At 37.3% G+C, this 21,404-nt stretch overlaps 1 protein-coding gene across 16 annotated transcripts in view; it reads right to left on the bottom strand.

The window, feature by feature from the left end:
* LOC137240664 (serine-rich adhesin for platelets) overlaps window positions 1–21,404 on the bottom strand; it is an 827,553-nt gene that overhangs the window by 134,436 nt on the left and 671,713 nt on the right. The window contains exon 1 of one of the 16 annotated variants that reach the window (XM_067767229.1): window positions 5,569–5,577. The exons of the other annotated variants lie outside the window; for them this stretch is intronic. Coding sequence (XP_067623330.1) covers window positions 5,569–5,575 — 7 coding nt within the window. The 5' untranslated portion in view covers window positions 5,576–5,577. Of the gene's footprint in view, window positions 1–5,568; window positions 5,578–21,404 lie in introns of those variants that run through there. 16 annotated transcript variants of the gene reach the window in all.

Here is a 21,404-nt window from a genome sequence, read left to right as displayed (position 1 = left end):
TTTAATAAAAATCCCTGGCGTGGCGGATGTTTTCCAAAAAGAGGAAAATTCCTGCAGGAATATTAATGGTGACTTGGTAACCAAAGTATATACGGTAAGGGGAAAACACTTTCTATAATTGCTAGATAGCAAGTGCTATGACAATATGATGCCCCAATCCCTGAAGACAGAATATACGCATCTCCGGTTGGTTAAGAGGCTAGATGATTCTCAAAAATACGAAGGTATGAGGGGCCAAAAAATCGGACCGGATCAATATCCGCGGAAGGAATGCGTACATTTGTTATACTCCAGTCAATATTCGGGGAGTACTTTTGTGGTTACAAAAACAACAAAAACAAATACAGAATATATTTTCAGGCAAGCGGCTCCCTATCGTACGAATTTTTTTAATCTGATGCAGGAGAATCAGAATTTACAGCAAAGACAATGCAATAGGTCATCACTGTGGCCAACAAGTGCCACTTTCAACTTTCTAACAGTCTAGAAAGTAAGTTCCTCTCTCAAAGAACGAAATTGATACTTTATAGGTCTTCATTTTATACCTTCTGATGTAATGTCCAGTATCATGGACAGTTTCGAAGAAGATCGAATGGCGTGTGAACAAATCGGGAGAAATGCTCTTATGAACGTTCCTGTCATGCCAACGGTATATATCGGCGGAAGTTTAATGATTAGATGTTTAAACTCTACGAATGGTTTGTATAATGGGCTATATGTAGGCTATACTGGTGGGGCCAAGTTTTGCGAATCGATGCAGTCGATCCGAACCAGACATATTCCTGATGGCACTTTGCATTTCAGCAGAGGAAGGGGAATGCTTTTAGTGAACCGTGATAACAAGACGGGTGAAGGAAGACTTGCTTTACTAAGACGTGGTTTACTAACAATAATAGCCTATGATGTTAAAGTAGGTTATGGAAGTAAATAAAGGTGACGTTGATTTTTGTGGAAGGTTCATCATCTACTCAGTAGCTTGATTTTTTTTTATCAAACTGTAATTGCTTACTTATATTGTTTTCTAGTGTAAAATATCGTCACATCGTGCTTGGCAAACCGCCACTCGCATACCTAAATGTATCCTCAATATACACCACGAACATCATCACCAGAAAAGCAGCGTTCAAAATGCGATTAAAATCGAATGATAAGAATTTAAAGTTTTCTAACCACATAAGTACGTGCTAGAATGACATAATTGTTGTATGGAGATTGCGAATAAGTGGTGTTAATGATGGCAATTATGGTCATAAGAGTGGCATTCAAATTATCTAGCTCAGTTGACCCATGAGATCAACTCATTGTCGACAATTATTTGGAGAATTTTCAATGGACACATCTGTATTTGTATACGTGCATACATACACACTTGAATATATCGATGTAGTTGCGTTCAAAGAGATTTTGTTGTTTGGTGTTGGAAAGAGCTCCATTTGTTTTTGGAAAGTTCCCAGGCGGGATATTTGTTCTATATCTGCAGTAATTTGTATTACCTCGCTAGGAGTTTAGGGGCTGGGATGACTTTGGTATTACCATTTTTGTAAGCTACTGATTTGATTTCAATATGTTAGGTTTGATGGAAACAGACAGAGATGGAACTTAATGAAACATATTTCGGGCTATTTGAGAAGATCTTCTTCGGCTTCTTATAAGTAACAACCCACAAGTTATTGTTTTATTATTGATTTTTAGTGAAACTATCGCCAAGTCATCGGCTTATGAATAGTTCATTATAGAGTTGTTATCGACAGGTTACAGATGTGTCATCGATTTTATATTGAAGTTTTATCGATTTCGTAACGATACCATGAGTGTCGATAACAAGTCTATAACTTATCGAAATACCACGCTAATAATAAATTAGTAACACACCGATAACAAATAAATTGAAATAGTTTTATCGATTTCGTACGATCTAATGAGTGTCGATAACAAGTTTATAACTCATCGAAAAAACACGCTAATAATAAATTAGTAACACACCGATAAGAAATTGATAGCTATTATATATCGATGATTTTTAGATAAACTACCGATAACGTTTCGATGAAAACTCGATAGTATTTCGATAAAAATTCGATAACACGTCGATTACCTTTGCTGTACTTGGCAAGCATATGAAACCTCGAAAACAAATCTGTAGCTCTCGTCGATATGAAAAGGATGATACGCCCATAATCAGTCGATAACAAAGCGATACCTCAACAATAACAGACTGATAACACACAGTCCGGTTTCAATTTCGGTTTTGCCTTTCGTTCTAACATTTTCTTTCCTCTTCTTTTCTTTTTCCTTCCTTTGTTTTCTGTTCTTTTACCTTAATTTTTTTCTATTGGTACCCTTATTATTATCCACATCATTAGCGGCTGCAGCTTTTACCACACCAAAAATTATAATAGCCAGTGAAGAGGTGATAGCTACTAAGTTTCCGGCCGTAACTTAACCATAACCCTAACCAAAACAGTAACGGGTCCATAACAATAAATACAGGTCCTCATGGACCGGCCAGTTCAACCTACCTACCATAAATACAAAAATATGTAACCTTAAATACTATACCTACCATCCTGTTCAATGCGAAGTTATTGATACCCATTTCTTTTTTTTCAACGTCAGAGGTTGCCAGCGTTGGCTTTACTCAGGATATTCTTTAAGGCTAATATCACTGAGCTATAATGTGTCCAAATCCTTTGAGTTTCAACTGAACTCTCAAAAACTTCGTTTAGACGCTGAGAGGTTTCGGTGAAGGGAATGGTGATAAACTTTATTTTCGCTGGCCTCAGTCTTCCAGGCTGAGGGTTTCGCAATCCAGAATGTCACAGATCATATGTCAAAGAATTGATGGAGATGTACGAGTATATTTGGCCGAAGTTAAAGCCAAGTGGCTTCAAACTTCAAACATAGCTGATCTACTATACTCAAGGTGTGCTCTTAGCAGACATACCTCAGCGGGCAGCTGGTTGTAGTACTGTTGTCGTTGTTGTATTAACGATAAAGACCCTCCCCGAAGGCTTTGGAGAGTGTTATCGATGTTGATGGTCCTTTGCTGGATGCAGATTCGATGCGTTCCGGTAACAAGCACCAATAAGGTACTAGCCCGACCATCTCTGGAAAGATTTAGTATGACCACATGAAACCTTCTGGGCTATGCCGCCCTCCCACTCTTAGATCCATGAAGAAATTGGGGTCGCCAGAGCCTCGGCTGCTAAAGAAACAGGATTCGCCACGGCTAGATGAAGTTGACTATTTCTTTGGAGAAGGTATAAATTGCGCTGGCAACCGCTTAAAAGGGTTGCGCTATACAACGTCTTAAATCAATTTAGTATTTTAGTCGCCTCTTACAACAGGAAACCTGCCGCGGGCATATTTTAACCCCCTAACCCGTCATCTTTATCTTCGTCCTCATCTTCGTCTTCCTCTTATCCTTCCTCTTCTTTATCGCCAATCCATATTCGAGTCTCAGACTAATGATATTGAAACCAAGTATGTCACCGTAGCTGTTTTATATCGAATGATCCTCCAAATGTGTCTTAACAAAACTCGAAGCTTCAACTAAATGCTAAGCTGCTGATCAGATATGTACCTGTCTACAAAACCCTGCTTAGCTTGTTATCGCTATATTAACATTTGCTGAAACCAGCATTTACTTGTAATAAAAAACCTTTAAAAACTATGATTTGTCATAAAAGCTAAAGTCAATAGAATCTCTGATTTGTCAGCTTATAATTCACTACCTTCCAATTTGCATTTAAACTTAATTCAACTCGTGCGCTCAATCGAAAACTATCCCGCTGTGCGATGCTCATTTTTCATATCGCTCTAATACTCATAAAATAGAAAAGCAACCAGTGTCTAGACAAATCATTTCAACCTCTCACCCTAACGTTCAAGTGTAGCAAATGAATATGCTTTGCCAACTCAACGAGGATAGCGTCACAATAAATTCAAATAAAATTCCTGTGAAGCGGACACCATTGCGTATACGCAACTTTTGCTGCTCAATGCTGTTCTGTTCATATTGCGTGTGCCTTCGCCTGCAGGGAATTATTAGCACAATAAAAAAAAAGAAGAATATAATAAAAATCAAAAACGAACAGCAAAAGTCAGGTAAGGAAAAAACATATTAAATATGTATACATCTATTTATGTATATTTGTTTAAGTGCACTTGTTATATACTCGTAAAAAACGAATTTGTGTAGATTATGCTGTGCTGCTTGAGTTCATTGAAGCATTAAAGCTGATATCTGGTTAGTAAAATTGTATATAGCTGATCATATTTCTGCAATGCTGCAATGTTAAAGTCATAACAACAAACACAATAAAAGTAAATGCTGTAATCTTTGGCAAATACTTTTATCATGAAGTAAGTAGGAGGACCAGATATTAAAAGTGCATTTCATCCAACGAATAAAGTTTTAAGGATTTCTTTTGAAGCAATCAAAATTATAGCTTGTCTTATTTATATTATAAATGTGAAAGTTTGGATGTCCGTCGGCATGTCCAGACGTTTGCCTTTGTGACGGATTGAAATAGCCAATAGTCTGAAAAATTGTACTGGATTTTTTCACATGAAAAAGGCGGAAGGGTTCCTACGACCCTGGTTACCGTTACTTTTGACAAGTTTTTTAATTGCTTTGTGATTTGAACTATATAAACAGAGGTAGTATATCAATTTTCGAAAAGTATACTCCTCCGCTCCCCCTATCTGTACCAGTATATTTAAATTACTATAACTCAACGCTAATTTGTCCTGTGCTGGGCCAACATTTTTGATATCTGGCTCATAAAGGCAGAGATCTTATCAATTTTGGGGGAAAGACAGTGGAAAATTTCGCTCTGCTACATCGGGGCTATTTGGGAAGAATTTTAGAATTATTTGGAGACTACTTTGGGATCGTTTCTAGGTAATTTTTAACGAACCCATGTTACTTTTTTTCAGAATAATTTCGGACCTGTGTTGAGCAATATTTTTGAATTATTCTGATACCATTTTGAGATATCCTCGGATCCATTTCGGTATTGTTTAAGGACCTATTCGTGACTTCTTGGATTCAGTATCAGAATAGTTTCGGGACGGTTTTCGTAATCGTTTCAGAATGTTTTCCTGATCGATTCAGAGGTATTTGAAGATGATTTTAATAATAGGGATTGTTATAGGGATTGGTATTGGCTATTGGACTCATGTCGTTGCCATTTCGGGATCGTTTTGGGGCTTCTTCGGGATAATTCTCGGCTTAGATGTGGAAGTACTTGGGACCATTTCGGGACTGTGTCAAAATAAATTTGAGATTGATGCTAGATTGCTTCAGGACTATTTCGGGATTGTATTCGGCATCATTCGCTGCTATTTAAAGATTGTTTCCGCACTATTTGAGAACCATTGCGGGATTGTATTGGAAACCTTTTTAGGATTTCTTTGTCATTTTCGCAATTGCAATCATTTAGAGACTATTTCGTAAATATTTCGGGCCTATCTCCTAAAGGAAAATTCCTCTTCGGGATGCTAAAGAAAATAGTTTGCAGCAGAATTCAACTATAAAGGAGCAAGCTATTACAAGATACTTACCAAACATGCCATCAGTTTCGACTTCTCTGCCTTGACTAAAACGGCTGAAAAGGCAACACGAAGTACCTTTTTTTGAAACTTTGAACAGCAGTGGCAGCCTGAAAATAATGTAGGATGTTTAAGCTTTGGTGATTCGACGGGAGAATAGGTTTTTTCTTTTTTTTATGTAATAATATTATTTGTTATTTTTGTGGACTCTATGTTATGTTATTATTTTTAGAGAGAGGACGCTATGTACCTGTTACACCTCTTATGTATTTATTGGGGGCGAGCACTGGAGGCTCTAAGGTATTGGCTGCGGGTTCAGCCACCTTATTTTGCTTTGCAAAACCCCACTTTTGGATAAAAAATTTAAACTATGTCTTGAGAATATTTCACTAACCAGTTGAGAATTACAAGCACACTCAATGACTAATAAAACACACTAACGAAAAACGTTCATAGTTTAAGTCACTTAAACATAGGGATTCAGCTTTTCGACAAATTATGGTAGCGACTAAGTAAACAATCGAAAGACAAACCCCCATTGCTGTCTTGAGTTTTGGTTCGGAATGATGGAAGATAATAAAAGACAATGCGATGGCTTTAAGAGTATTCGAGAGAAAATTCTCATGTTACCATCTCGGCAAATAAAAATCATGCGCTACAAGTCAATTATGGCACCCGTCCTCTTATATGGTGTATAAGCATAGACCATGACAACATCTGGGAGTGTTCAATAGAAAAGATCTTCGAAATATATACAGACCTATTCACGTTGGCGACGACAAGTACCAAAGAAGATATAATGATGAGCTTTACGTTGAAACGCAGCGGCTATGCTGGATAGGACATGCTTTGCGAATGCAAGATGACGTTCCGGCTAAGATAGTACTCGGAACTCGCATATGAATGCAGAGGAAGAGGGCGGCCCCCACTCCGCGGGAAGGTCCAGGTAAAAAACGATCTGAATTCTCTCGATGTAACCAATTAGCGCACGTAAGTAGATCAAATGGCGCACCTTGTTGGAGGGACATAGCCGTTTAAACGGTTAGGCGCCAGTTAAGTAAGTAAGCAAGTTTTTTAATTTTGCTTGTCGATACGCCAAAACTTAATATGCTCCTAAAAGTTTATTTTTAAATAAAATTATTGTATGCAAATCTTAGATAACGTTTATTTGTGCAAATTTCAGTCATGTATTAGAACCGCAAAAGCAATACATATCATCCCACAGGCCAGTTGTGCACAGGGAGCAACATTTTAATGACGGGCAAACCACACTAATAAAGTATTCTTGCATTAAATTACAATCAAATGCGCACTAAGCGCATGGAAGCCAAAGTAAAATGCAACAACACTACAATAACAAAAAATAATATGTTTTCCAAGCAGTGTTCAAATTCGAACATTTTTAATACCTACTGTGGCGAATTTTAGCATCACTAAGCTGTTAGTAAATAAAGGCACGCAACAATATAAACATGGAGCAGCCACTCGTATACACATGAACACATCAATCATCATATACACACATATATAGAAGGCAACGAAGAGATATTTCACGCACGCACTTGTGGTCACCAGTTGTAGTAGTTGCTCATACATACACACGCATATATGTAGCTCAATTACCAAGCAGCAGATACAGCAGTTCTAGAAGGTAACGCGTCTAGACTTTAGTAGAAATATGCGAATGAAGCAACGGAGAGTATAAAAGCAGCGCAAGCTAAGTAATCAGTAATCAATTTTGATTTAAACACGCTATTGGTTGTGAGGTATAATTGTGAAGTACTAAATTTGAAGTAATCTAAATAAGGTCCAGTTTGCAATACTAAATAGTGGAGCGGTTTATTCAACAGTTTAGCGATCCGAACGTTAGCAGAAGGTTTCAAATAAGCAGAATTTCTTAAAATTCGTTACAATATGTATGTGCTAGGTAAACTTTTGTATTTACTAAATCAAGTCTAATTGCAAACTCATACAATGAAGACCACTGAAAAAAATGTTTGTAGAAGTTTATCGAAAGAGTAAAAAAAAATTGTTGAAATGGGGCTTTCTCGCAGTTTCGTCGCCAGCCTAAGAATAGGCAGGCCTCAAATACTTTCATTCTTACTTACTTAATTGGCGCTTAACCGTTTAAACGGTTATGACCGTCTAACTAACTGGCGCCAATTGGTCACACCAAGGGAGTTTAAATCGTTTTCAACCTGGTTCTTCCTGGGAAGTGGGGCCCTCTTTCTCTGCTTCCATAGGCGGGTTCCGATGAAAACACTTTCATAGTTGGATCGTCTTTTTTCATTCGCATAACTTGGCCTAGCCAGAGTAGTCGCTGCGTTTTAATTCGATGGAATATGTTGATGTCTGCATAAAGTACGTATAGCTCATCATTAAATCTGCTTTGGTTCTCGCCATCGCCAACGCGTAGAGCTCCATAAATCTCTCGAAGTACTTTTCTCTCGAATACTTTCAGAGGCGCTTCATCTGATGTTGCCATGATGCATGCTTCTGCACCATATAGCAGGATGGGTACGAAAAGTTACTCGTAGATCATGATTTTCATTTGCCGAGAAAGGACTTTACTTTTCAATTGCCAACCGAGTCCAAATTAGCTTTTATGATAATTATGTGATTCTTCGCTGGCTTTCAGAGCTGCTGTTGTTGTTTGTGTTAATGCTGGTTCCCAAATAAACGAAGCCTTTTACTATTTCGAAATTATGGTTCCCAACAGTAGCGTGGTTGCCAAGACGCATATCGATGACTTTTCTACTTTCATTCACTCATTCATTATTTGGCACTTAACCTCTATGCATTGGTGATATGGAGTACAGAATAAGATTTAATGATGAGCTGTATGAGTTTTATTCAGACATCAACATAGACACGTTATGCGAATGAAAAGTGATTTTCCGTCTAAGAAAGTATTTTTATCCGAACTCGCCTATGAAGCAAAAGAAGACGGTGACCCTCGCTCCGCTGGAAGAACCTGGCAGCGCCGTTAAGTAGGTTGAACCAGCCGGTCAATAAAGAACCCACATAGACTGAATGTGTCCATAACATCTTAGGATTTGCACATGATCTTAGAAATTTTGCTGCTCCGCGCTTCTGCTCTTTTGATTTCTCTCAAATGGGTTGGAACGTGCATCGTTGCTTCAGTGAGTGCTGTACCCTCTTTTGTCAATTGATCCGCCTTTTCGTTACCCTCTTTCCCTTTATGACCGGCAACCCAGTACAGATGTATGGTCCGGCCTGAGTGAAGTTTTTCCAATGCTTTTTGCACTCCAGGAATTTCTTGATGAAGTACTCTGATTGTTATTGCCTGCAGTAATCTGGCAGCCTGTAAGATCTACTTATTTCTGGATCGACACAGTAAACAGTAGACCCGACCCTTTTCGTTAATTTAAAAAATGACCAGGTAAAAAACGATTTAAACACCCTTGGTTTGACCAATAGGCGCCAGTTTACTGTTTAAACGGTTAAGCGCCAGTAATATATCGGCACGAATATAACTATATAAAAAATTAATTAAACTTTCATTCCGAATTGTGCCCTGGATCATATGGTCACGATAGTAGACGTCGCAAGGCCATATCGTCCTCTTACCTTACTCGGTCGATCGTGCTTGTTATATGACGGTGATGTCAGTATTTGCCGTGACGAGGCAATCAACCCACCGAAACAGCCGGGAATCGGTACCTTCTCCTAAAATAGTTCAGACACTCTAGGTACATACCCCCAATCATGGTCTTTATAGTCGGAGCACAATAAACGTTTGCTGTGGTCGTCATCAGAAAGAAGAGTTCTCATCCGAGGCTTGTGACTCTGTTCCATTGGAAGGCCTGGCAGGAGCGCCCGAGCAGGTACCTGCTCATAAGAAATATGCTACTCTGGAGGAATGCATAGATAAGACAACTATATAATTAATTAAGTAGTTTAGACACTGTTATAAACCATTCGCCCTCTAAGCCTTCAACTCATAGATACTCGCCATATTCAGTTGTATTTTCGAGCTGTCTGTTGTAAGCTTTATATATCAGATATGTCGATACGTATCATGTCGCCGTATCGAGAATGGAAGAATGAAGAAGCATGATGCAACAACAGCTGAAATAATAATGGCACAAGCAACAAGCGCTTCCCGCCAACAACAACAACAACAAAATACAAATACAATTTCATATTACTTGCCGTTTCAAACACGTTGGCCTCATCAACTTCAGCAGCATACCCGTACAACCACAATCCAGCTAAGGCAGTCATGATGTTATAGCAACAACTGTTGCTGAGATTCACCTAAAGCTAAAAGCCGTTTACGTTTAGTGTCATTAAATCATAGCTTTTGTTGCATGCAACTTAAACACACACAACAACTACAACAAAAACATCAAAATTGCATTTTATATGTATGTAAGCTTACAGTGTATTATGCTAAGTGGAGAACCGAGTATGCCTTTGAATTTATATGTGAGTATGTATGTATGTGCTTTTGTGTATATACTTTCTTCACTATTCAATGAATGCAATTTTTAGTTTTCTTTTTCCCAGAATAACTTCAACACGTACTCAAGTAAAATATCATGTCTGGTGGTTACATGTCTACTGCATTTAGCTTCTGGTATAAAATTGGAGCGCAATTAAGTCATGACTCCTACGTATAATTTAATTTTATCACACTATAATATGACACCTGTTTTCGCACTGTGTGTGTATTTGTGTGTATTCACTTCAAAGAACAGAGGCCTTGCGGCTTTTGTAAATGCATAAATAACTGTAGTGATTGTATGGGGGTGTAACTATAGCGTTATTAGTCAAGTGTTTTAGTTTGTTAGGTAATATGTAGGTGTGCATAAGTGAGTGCACATTTTCAATGAAGTCAAGGAGGCTGCTTCTTGATTGCAAGCTGCTTCTAATACGTTTAAGGAAAAAAGAATATTTCCTGAACTTAATGCTAGTTTATTTAGATTTAGATCAGCATGCCAGTTGTTGTTGCTTTTGTGTTAATGACAAAGGCACTCCCCGAAGGCTTTGGGGAGTGTTATCGATGTTGACGGTCCTTTGCCGGATATAGATCCGGTACGTTCTGGTAACAAAGCACTATTAAGGTACTAGCCCGAGCATCTCGGCAACGATTTATATAACAACATTAAACCTTCTAGGCCATTCCGCCCCCATCCCCTAGTTTTGGATACGCTAACTGGAGTCAATTGGAAACACAAATTGTCAGAAACAAATTCTCACATGAACAATTAAGCTGAGATGGGCTTACCACGTAACTTGCTTCGTAGGTAGGAACCTATAAGATCATATTCTGGGCTGGAGTAATTCCGCTCAGTTGCAAAACATCCTTTGATAATTCGTAACAGGCTGGCTTGTTTTGGAAACGCCATAGTTGTGTATCTTATAAGATGTGTTCCACTAACCAGTCAATTTGTCTCCGCGAAATGGTGAGAAAAAAAGGACATAGCTTGAGCTCTTCCGCGAATTCCTTGTTTTGTGTATTTTACTTATACCGTTTTTAAACAGAAATTTAATGTAATCACAATTCTATTTAATGAAATAATTAAGTTTCCCTTTTCATGCAGAGCCTTTTGCTTTATTAAGCGGACATCTGTCAGCAGCCCCAAAAAATATTTCGTTTTTACAAAAAATAGTTAAAATGGAAAGCAGCCGTTTCCTTCTTAACTATAAATACAATCAACAAAAGTGCATGCGCAGCTACCCATAGATGTTGCGCCTAACCAAATATGTGCCTATTTTCGAAAAAACCATATTATCTTTTGCAGAAAATGCAGCGAAAATTAAATTTAGAAATTTTTTCGTGTTTTTCTACTTTTCGTAAATTATTGAAAATAATTTATTTTTGAAGCAGGAAGCAAAACCCGACTGGATTTTTTACTCGATTAGGCATTCAAAAAAGCAATAATGAAGTAATTAAGAATTTGTATTTTGTATAGAAGATTAAGTTCAATTAAGGCTTTAATGTAGAAAACTTGGCTAATTATTTCATTAAGCCTCTGTGTTGAATTGGCGTTAGATTGTTTACATGCAATGATTGTATATTTTTATGATGAGGTATTTCGAACACAACAAGTCTGGCGGGTACTTGGAACAAAATGAGGAGAGGGTATACACGATTCGGGATGATAAGCGACATCGAAATTATCGCGCACACAAATATGTATTAGTTGATTTGTATTATGTCTTAATACCTAAAGAAAGAGTTAACATTTTTTTTTTAATTTTCAAAAGCAATAATAATTTTGAAGGTTGCTCCGAAATAATCTGGCCCCGTATCGTGTTATACAATCCACAATCCAATTAAATTTTTCAAATCGCATTAGCTTCCATATGGTAAATCGGATTAGGGTAATATGCGAAATAGTGGCTACCAGTACTAACTAGATTCATAACTTGTTACCGTTTTTACGAATCTTTTTACAAATTCATATTGATCGTTTGAGTGAAATTGCTTTTCGATAAGTGATTGTATAATTGATAGTCCAGATTGTCATATACATAGGTGAGGAAGTATTGTAGTTATTTGAAAAAGTCTGTGACGTAGCATTGAGCAAAAAAAATTATTTCAGCCAAAAAATTAGTCTCAAGTTACAAAACTTATAGAGGAAATCTTTGAAAACCAAATGGGTTTTAGAAGAAAAGGCCAATCATTTGGAATAACAGCAAAGTCTTAATATTGAAAAATTTATTATTCTATTGTAACGAATTTAGGGAATTCCGCTTAAACCTTCTGCAAACATTCGAAACGCTAAATTGTCGAATAAATAACTCCAATATTTAGTAGTGGAAAATGGTCTTTATTAGCCTACTTTGAGAGTACTTCACAATAAAACTTATACTTCACAACTAATTGCGTGTTTAAATTAGTCATGGCTCAGCTTGCCTGCTTTTATACTCTCGGGTTCCTCGTTCACCCATTTCTCCTAAGGTTTAGTAATTTCGTGAACTTCATGCTTTGTTACCAACCATATATATGTATATTTGTAGTGTGTAGCTATATGCGTGTGTATATGAGAGTACTACGTCGTCTTGTGATGACATGCGTATGTGAGTATCTCTCCGCTGCCTTGTATGCATGTGTGTAAATGTTAATTGATTTGTTTACGTACATACGAATGGCTGCTTAGTATCGGCTTAGTGATGATAATATTCGTCACACTGTTATATTTTTAAATGAAAGGTTTCACTGGAAGCCTTGTAGAAAAAAGGGGAGACAGTCGCGCAAAGCAGAGTACTGCGCTACAGTGGGAGCAGCAGTTAGCAGCCACGCTTGTACCAACAGCGCTGAAGTCTGAGCTATATATATATATTTAAATTATTAAATCAAACCAGCGACTATCTCCATCTAATGCTGAACCAGTTGAGGGTAGTAGTTATCATTTCGTAGGATATCACAATTCTAAATGTGTCAGTTGAAAGCACTGTGAAGGGGCAGTATTGGTCTTCTAGCGCACTTTCCAATAGAAAAGAAGACTAGTAAGATAAATTTATTTATACAAAACAAGCCAGTAGTTTCTTTTACTCATATGCTTTTAAATTCATTTTAGCAATTTTGCAAGCAATTTTTATACTCAGTTGAGCAGAGCTCACAGAGTATATTAAGTTTGATTGGATAACGGTTGGTTGTACATATATAAAGGAATCGAGATATATATAGACTTCAATATATCAAAATAATCAGGATCGAAAAAAATTTTGATTGAGCCATGTCCGTCCGTCCGTCCGTCCGTTAACACGATAACTTGAGTAAATTTTGAGGTATCTTGATGAAATTTGGTATGTAGGTTCCTGAGCACTCATCTCAGATCGCTATTTAAAATGAACGATATCGGACTATAACCACGGCCACTTTTTCGATATCGAAAATTTCGAAAAACATAAAAAGTGCGATAATTCATTACAAAAGACAGATAAAGCGACGAAACTTGGTAGTTGAGTTGAACTTATGACGCAGAATAGAAAATTAGTAAAATTTTGGACAATGGGCGTGGCACCGCCCACTTTTAAAAGAAGGTAATTTAAAAGTTTTTCAAGCTGTAATTTCGCAGTCGTTGAAGATATCATAATGAAATTTGGCAGAAACGTTACTCCTATTACTATATGTACGCTTAATAAAAATTAGCAAAATTGGAGAAGGACCACGCCCACTTTTAAAAAAAAATTTTTTTTAAAGTAAAATTTTAACAAAAAATTTAATATCTTTACAGTATATAAGTAAATTATGTCAACATTCAACTCCGGTAATGATGTGGTGCAACAAAATACAAAAATAAAAGAAAATTTCAAAATGGGCGTGGCTCCGCCCTTTGTCATTTAATTTGTCTAGGATACTTTTAACGTCATAAGTCGAACAAAAATTAACCAATCCTTTTGAAATTTGGCAGGGGCATATATTTTATGACGTTAACGGTTTTCTGTGAAAATGGGCGGAATCGGTTGATGCCACGCCCAGTTTTTATACACAGTCGTCCGTCTGTCCTTCCGCATGGCCGTTAACACGATAACTTGAGCAAAAATCGACATATCTTTAACGAACTTAGTTCACGTGCTTACTTGAACTCACTTTATCTTGGTATGAAAAATGAACGAAATCCGACTATGACCACGCCCACTTTTTCGATATCGAAAATTACGAAAAATGAAAAAAATGCCATAATTCTATACCAAATACGAAAAAAGGGATGAAACATGGTAAGGTAATTGGATTGTTTTATTGACGCGAAATATAACTTTAGAAAAAACTTTATAAAATGGTTGTGACACGTACCATATTAAGTAGAAGAAAATGAAAAAGTTCTGCAGGGCGAAATAAAAAAAACCTTAAAATCTTGGCAGGTATTACATATATAAATAAATTAGCGGTATCCAACAGATAATGTTCTGGGTCACCCTGGTCCATATTTTGGTCGATATCTGGAAAACGCCTACACATATACAAATACCACCACTCCCTTTTAAAACTCTCATTAATACCTTTAATTTGATACCCATATCGTACAAACTCATTCTAGAGTCACCCCTGGTCCACCTTTATGGTGATATCTCGAAAAGGCGTCCACCTGTAGAACTAAACCCCACGCCCTTTTAAAATACTCATTAACACCTTTCATTTGATACCCATATCGTACAAACATATTCTAAAGTCACCCTTGGTCCACCTTTATGGCGATATCTCGAAAAGGCGAACACCTATAGAACGAGGGCCAACTCCCTTTTAAAACTCTCATTAGTACCTTTAATTTGATACCCATATTGTACAAACTCATTCTAGAGTCACCCCTGGTCCACCTTTATGGCGATATCTCGAAAAGGCGTCCACCTGTAGAACTAAGCCCCACGCCCTTTTAAAATACTCATTAACACCTTTCATTTGATACCCATATCGTACAAACAAATTCTAGTGTCACCCCTGGTCCACCTTTATGGCGATATCTCGAAACGGCGTCCACCTGTAGAACTAAGGCCCACTCCCTTTTAAAATACTCATTAACAGCTTTCATTTGATGGCCATATTGTATAAACAAATTCTAGGGTCACTCCTGGTCCACCTTTATGGCGATATCTCGAAAAGGCGTCCACCTATGGAACTAAGGATTACTCCCTTTTAAAATACTCATTAACACTTTTCTTTTGATACCCATATTGTGCAAATAAATTCCAGGGTCACCCCTGGTCCACCTTTATGGCGATATCTCGAAACGGCGTCCACCTATGGAACTAAGGATTACTCCCTTTTAAAATACCCATTAACACCTTTCTTTTGATACCCATATTGTACAAACAAATTCTAGTGTCACCCCTGGTCCACCTTTATGGCGATATCTCGAAAATGCGACCACCTATCCAACAACCACCACTCCCTTTTAAAACACTCATTAGTACCTTTAATTTGATACCCATATCGTACAAACACATTCTTTAGTCACCCCTGGTCCACCTTTGTGGCGATATTTCGAAACGGCGTCCACCTGTAGAACTAAGGCCCACTCTCTTTTAAAATACTCATTAACACCTTTCGTTTGATGGCCATATTGTACAAACAAATTCTAGGGTCACCCCTGCTCCACCTTTATGGCGATATCTCGAAACGGCGTCCACCTATGGAACTAAGGATTACTCCCTTTTAAAATACTCATTAACGCCTTTCATTTGATACCCATATCGTACAAACGCATTCTAGAGTCAACCCTGATCCACCTTTATGGCTATATCCCTAAATGGCGTCCACCTATAGAACTATGGCCCACTCCCTCATAAAATAATCTTTAATGCCTTTCATTTGATACGCATGTCATACAAACACATTCCAGGGTTTCCCTCGGTTCATTTTCCTACTTGGTTATTTTCCCTTATGTTGTCACCATAGCTCTCAACTGAGTATGTAATGTTCGGTTACACCCGAACTTAACCTTCCTTACTTGTTATTTCTTATTTTGTGTTGAGCGTTTGAGAATAACAAGACGGACAAGACCAATACCGTTTATTTCATCACAGCGAACAAACAAAACTATTTCTTCTGAAAATATAAATAAATGAAGTGGAAAGCAAATGGCATGATAGATGTGGCCTTAGTCGAGTGTGTTTGTCAACTCTTCGATCATTGTAGCAGTGCGGGTTCCTATTCCCGGGAGAAATGGTTTTAATTGAAACAGCTGGCGCCTTGTCCATCCGATTGATTCTGATTAGGCAAAATGCTATTATACAAGGTCTTAGTTCACTTTACCCACCTATTAAAAAATATTAAATATTTGCTAGTTTAGCACTACTACTCATATACTTGTTCTTTATTAAAGAAGTCATATTCAGTATCATTGCTACATACCTGCGAGCGAAATCCGTTGTCAAATGCTGGCAACTGACCACGGAATGAAATAGTTAAATTTCAGACCCCTGCCAAAACTTAATTATATTATCAAATATTTCACTAAAAATTCCAATTAATTTGCCTGAATTGAGATTAATCATTCCTCAACATATCTCGACTGTACGAAGATTTTGGGATGTAACCATTCCTCCACGGACCCATTTTAATAGTTCTTTTCTTTTTTTGAGTTTAAAAAAATACGACATTTTCATTACGAATCATGCATCTTCCTTATTTTTTGGACTTTTTTTAAAAGATATCCACAAATAAGAGTAAAATCCGGATTTTTATTTCGTAAGTCAAAATTGAGGCCGGCCCTATAACTACGGAATGACTCATCCAAATGAAACGAATTTTTTACCAATAAATTCTTCTAAATGTCTTTATTTGAAATCTAAATGTCATTTCAAAGTTTTTGCTACCAACACCAGGAATTTGTCATAGAAACACGAAAACCAGCTCCCATAGTACTCTACTTATGCTTTCCCATAATAAAGTTGTACTTATATTTTCGCATTAAGTTTGATCCAATTAAGATATTGCCTTGAAATTTGGTACACCACTTTCGCTTGAAACAAGAAAAAATCGTCTCGTTTACATGATCCGCTCAATAATTATAGAATCGGACATCTATTCTCTCCTTAAAAAATAAAAGTCCGGCTTCAGCTTTTATATATTTTTTTGTACCAGTTTTGAACTTTTCGAAAAGTCGTTATTTGAGACTTACAAACGTGAGCCGGTATTCATTCCCTTCCATATCGAACTTTTCTATTGGTCGACACTACAAATTGTTCTCTCTACTTAGCGAACGAAGGCTAAGCTTTTCTACCAAGTAAAATGTTTTTAAAAGAGATCGTTTTTCAAAATATTTTTCTACAAGTTTTGTCTTGATCGCAATAACACAATAAGTTGCATGTGCGCATCTCGAGATCAAAAGTGAAACAATTAAATTCTTTTGATAAAAAAAAAAATATAAGGCGGGATAACCTCCGACGAGATTTAGGCCGAGCTTCTCTTCCAATTTGCGACGTGCTGCTTTTAATTTTTCCCACAAATACGCGGGACAGAACCTACTTGTTTAATGCCGACTCCGAACGGCATGTGCAAGGCAGATGAGTTTTCACTGAGAGCTTTTCATGGCAGAAATACATGCGGAGTGCTTGCCAAACACTCTCGAGTGGCGATCCCACTTAAAAATGTTTTCTTCTAATGGAAAAAACGTGTTTCTAAACTTTTGGTATTGCTTTGACCAGGGCGTGAACCCAGGATCTTCGGTGTGGTATGCGGAGCACACTACCATCACACCACGACGGCCGTTCTTTCCATACATCTAGCTTCTTGTGGTTCGCTTGAGCTTTGCGCTAACTACAAAGTTCGATATCATGAAACTCTCCACAGGTTCAGCCAATTTTTTCATTGGCTGAGCTATTTCTGAGTAACAGCGTCGAAAGCGCGAGCAGGTGCTGAAACTTTGCATCGACCTAGATAAGTGATTAGTGGAACGAGTTCACTCAAATTTTTCAAAGCGAGGTCTTAGAAAGCTGCTCTTATTCGCCTACAGTATGCACTGAAAGAAAAAGACTGGTAAAATCAACCGAAACACGGGTCAATTCAACCGAAATTTCTGTCAATTTTTATCCATCGCAACAAGATTTTGAATCAACTGCGCACAAATCGTTGATTCGTAATTGACCGTTTTAGTAGTCAAATGAACAAAAACAGTTTTTGCGACAGCTTTGTATGAAAGTACCTATGATGCCATATAAATAAATAAATGTAAGGCGCGATAACCTCCGAAGAGATTTTAGTCCGAACTTCTCTTCCAATTTGCGTCGTTCTCCTTTTTAATTTGTCTTAGCAATTGGCGGGACGCGACCTACTTGTTTTATGCCCACTCCGAACGGCATCTGCAAGGCAGATGAGTTTTCACTGAGAGCATTTCATGTCAGAAATACACTCGGAGTGCTTGCCGACACACTCACGAGGGGCGACTCCGCTTAGAAAATTTTTCTTCTAATTGAAAAAACTTGTTTCTAAAATTTTAATGTTGCTTTTCCCGGGGTGTGAACCCAGGGTCTTCGGTGTGGTAGGCGGAGCACGCTACCATCATCCCACGGCGGCCGCCATATAAACACGTAAATATGTGAATACATAAATACGCGTGCTTGCTACATATCCATACATATGAATATAGAAATGAAAATAGTAGTCACAAAACTGATTCTCAATTCTTTTAATTGCAGCTCAGCTCATTCTCAATTTCTTCTCTCGCATGTAGATGCCGCACTTGATTGTTTCGAACAAAACTTGTAGTATAAATGTTTGATCTATTATTTTAAAAAGAGAACTTGTAAGTTATAGAAAAGTAAAGAATCAAATCGCAGAAAGGTAATTCACCACTGGAGTAACTTTACATGTAATTTGGCAAGTTTAATTTTCGTAACACTTTAAGTTGAAACGATTTCAAAACAACTCAAACTTTTATGTTGTCGGAAACATCAACATTAAAAAAGGATGTTTTTTATTATCTTACTAGATTCGTTCGCGTGAGTGAAAATTCATAAAAACTTGAACAAAATTTTACTAACTTTGGAGAAATCCTGTTCGTTCAAGCAACACTTTTGCAACAAGGAGGCGCAATTTTGCATTTCGCTTGGAGGAGAAGTTGCAAAATTGTACCCGATAAATAGGTTTCCCGGTATCTCATAACTTTTGCACAGTAAATTCAAAAAAGGGCTTTCATTTTGTATTGATAACTGAAAAACTAGTTTTTTATTATTTTCCCCATTTTGTGTGTTTTTTCGATTTGATGGTTATCTTATTTTGGTGTTTTTTTTTTAACAAGTGGCACCATCGTCATATGTACAAAGTAGAGAGCGCAGTGAGCGTAAAATTCTCTTTGAAATTTGCTCATGTATTGACAGTTGATCGCCGTTGAAATGACCTGTAAGATCAGTTGTGTTAACAGAAAAATCAATTAGATTGATTAGGAATCTGTCAATATTACAAAATTTTGTTAACTTAAGAGCGACAATTTCTCTTCTGTTGAAATGACTAAATTAATTTGTTCGCTTGACAAAGAACTCGGTGAATTCGATCAATTTCACCGAATCTCCGTTAAGTCAAGTACAACAGAACCGAGATGTTGATTTTACTAGCACCATTTCTTTCAGTGTGGATTTATTGTATAATATAAGTTCTGGTACCTAATTGTAGTTTTTTCGTTTTTCGTCAAACAAATTCTGGTAACACTATAGATATATTCAGTCTATGTGAGGTCCTTATTTACCTTTCAGTTCAACCTTACCCATCGTTGGAGTCGGGTGTGGCTCTGCATTTTTTACTCAGTTTTACACTATGATTCGGAAGTCATAGGATTTTCGCGAAGAAACGGATTTTGCTACCTTTTACCTCGAATATGTCAAGAAGCGTTTATGTGATTTATTGTATCTTTGAATGCCAATAACAGAATTTCAAAATAAAGGCGCATACAAGATTGGAGCATCTTATACGAAATTCCGACATCAAACCCTTAAACGGCTGTACTATAAATAGTGATTTTGCTAATAAAAGCCTGGTGGAGTTGACTTCGTGATTGATGATGTATGGTATATTCTACATACTTGGGATCGAATTCTTATTACATGCATAAATATTTACATATAAGCTTGTAGGCATATATAGATTTACTATATCCACGTAATTTTTACCCACATATCTTTTAAAGAAGCACGCGTGATAACCATAAACAAAATTTATCATCATATGCAGCTTAAAGCATGAGTCAGCTTAGCTTTTATTCGCATATTTGCTTGCAAATTTTAATAGAACAAGTAAGGAAAGCTAAGTTCGGGTGTAACCGAACATTACATACTCAGTTGAGAGCTGTGGAGACCTAGGGTAACCCTGGAATGTGTTTGTATGACATGGGTATCAAATGGAAGGTATTAAAGAGTATTTTAAGAGGAAGTGGGCCATAGTTCTATAGATGGACGCCATTTAGGGATATCACCATAAAGGTGGACCAGGCCTGACTCTAGAATTTGTTTGTACGATATGGTATCAAATGAAATGTGTTAATGATAATTTTAAAAGGAAGTGGGCCTAAGTTCTATAGGACGCCTTTTCGAGATATCGCCATAAAGGTGGACCAGGGGTGACTCTAGAATTTATTTTGTACGATATGGGTATCAAATGAAAGGTATTAATGAGTATTTGAAAAGGGCGTGGGCCTAAGTTCTATAGATGGACGCCTTTTCGAGATATCGCCATAAAGATGGACAAGGGGTGACTCTAGAATTTGTTTGTACGATATTAGTATCAAATGAAAGGTGTTAATGAGTATTTTAAGAGGGCGTGGGCCTTAGTTCTATATGTGGACGCCTTTTCGAGATATCGCCATAAAGGTGGACCAGGGGTGACTCTAGAATTTGTTTGTACGATATGTGTATCAAAAAAAAGGTGTTAATGAGTATTTTAAAAGGTAGTGGGCCTTAGTTCTATAGGTGGACGCCTTTTCGGAATATCGTTATAAAAGTGGACCAGGGTTGACTCTAGAATGCGTTTGTACAATATGGGTATCAAACGAAAGGTGTTAATACGTGTTTTAAAAGGGAGTGGGCCTTAGTTCTATGGGTGGATGCCTTTTCGGGATATCGCCATATACGTGGACCAGGGGTGACTCTAGAATGCGTTTGTACAATATGGGTATCAAATGAAAGGTGTTAATGAGTATTTTAAAAGGGCGTGGGCCTTAGTTCTATAGGTGGACGCCTTTTCGAGATATCGCCATAAAGGTGGACCAGGGGTGACTCCAGAATTTGTTTCTACGATATGGGTATCAAATGCAAGGTGTTAATGAGTATTTTAAAAGGGCGTGGGACTTAGTTCTATAGGTGACGCCTTTTCAAGATATCGCCATAAAGGTGGACCAGGGGTGACTCTAGAATTTGTTTGTACGATGTGGGTATCAAATGAA

Source organism: Eurosta solidaginis, chromosome 2 (assembly GCF_040869045.1).
Source record: "Eurosta solidaginis isolate ZX-2024a chromosome 2, ASM4086904v1, whole genome shotgun sequence".
Taxonomy (NCBI): Eukaryota; Metazoa; Arthropoda; class Insecta; order Diptera; family Tephritidae; genus Eurosta; species Eurosta solidaginis.
The sequence above is the reverse complement of the archived record's forward strand: the minus strand, read 5'-3'. Positions and strand labels throughout refer to the sequence as shown.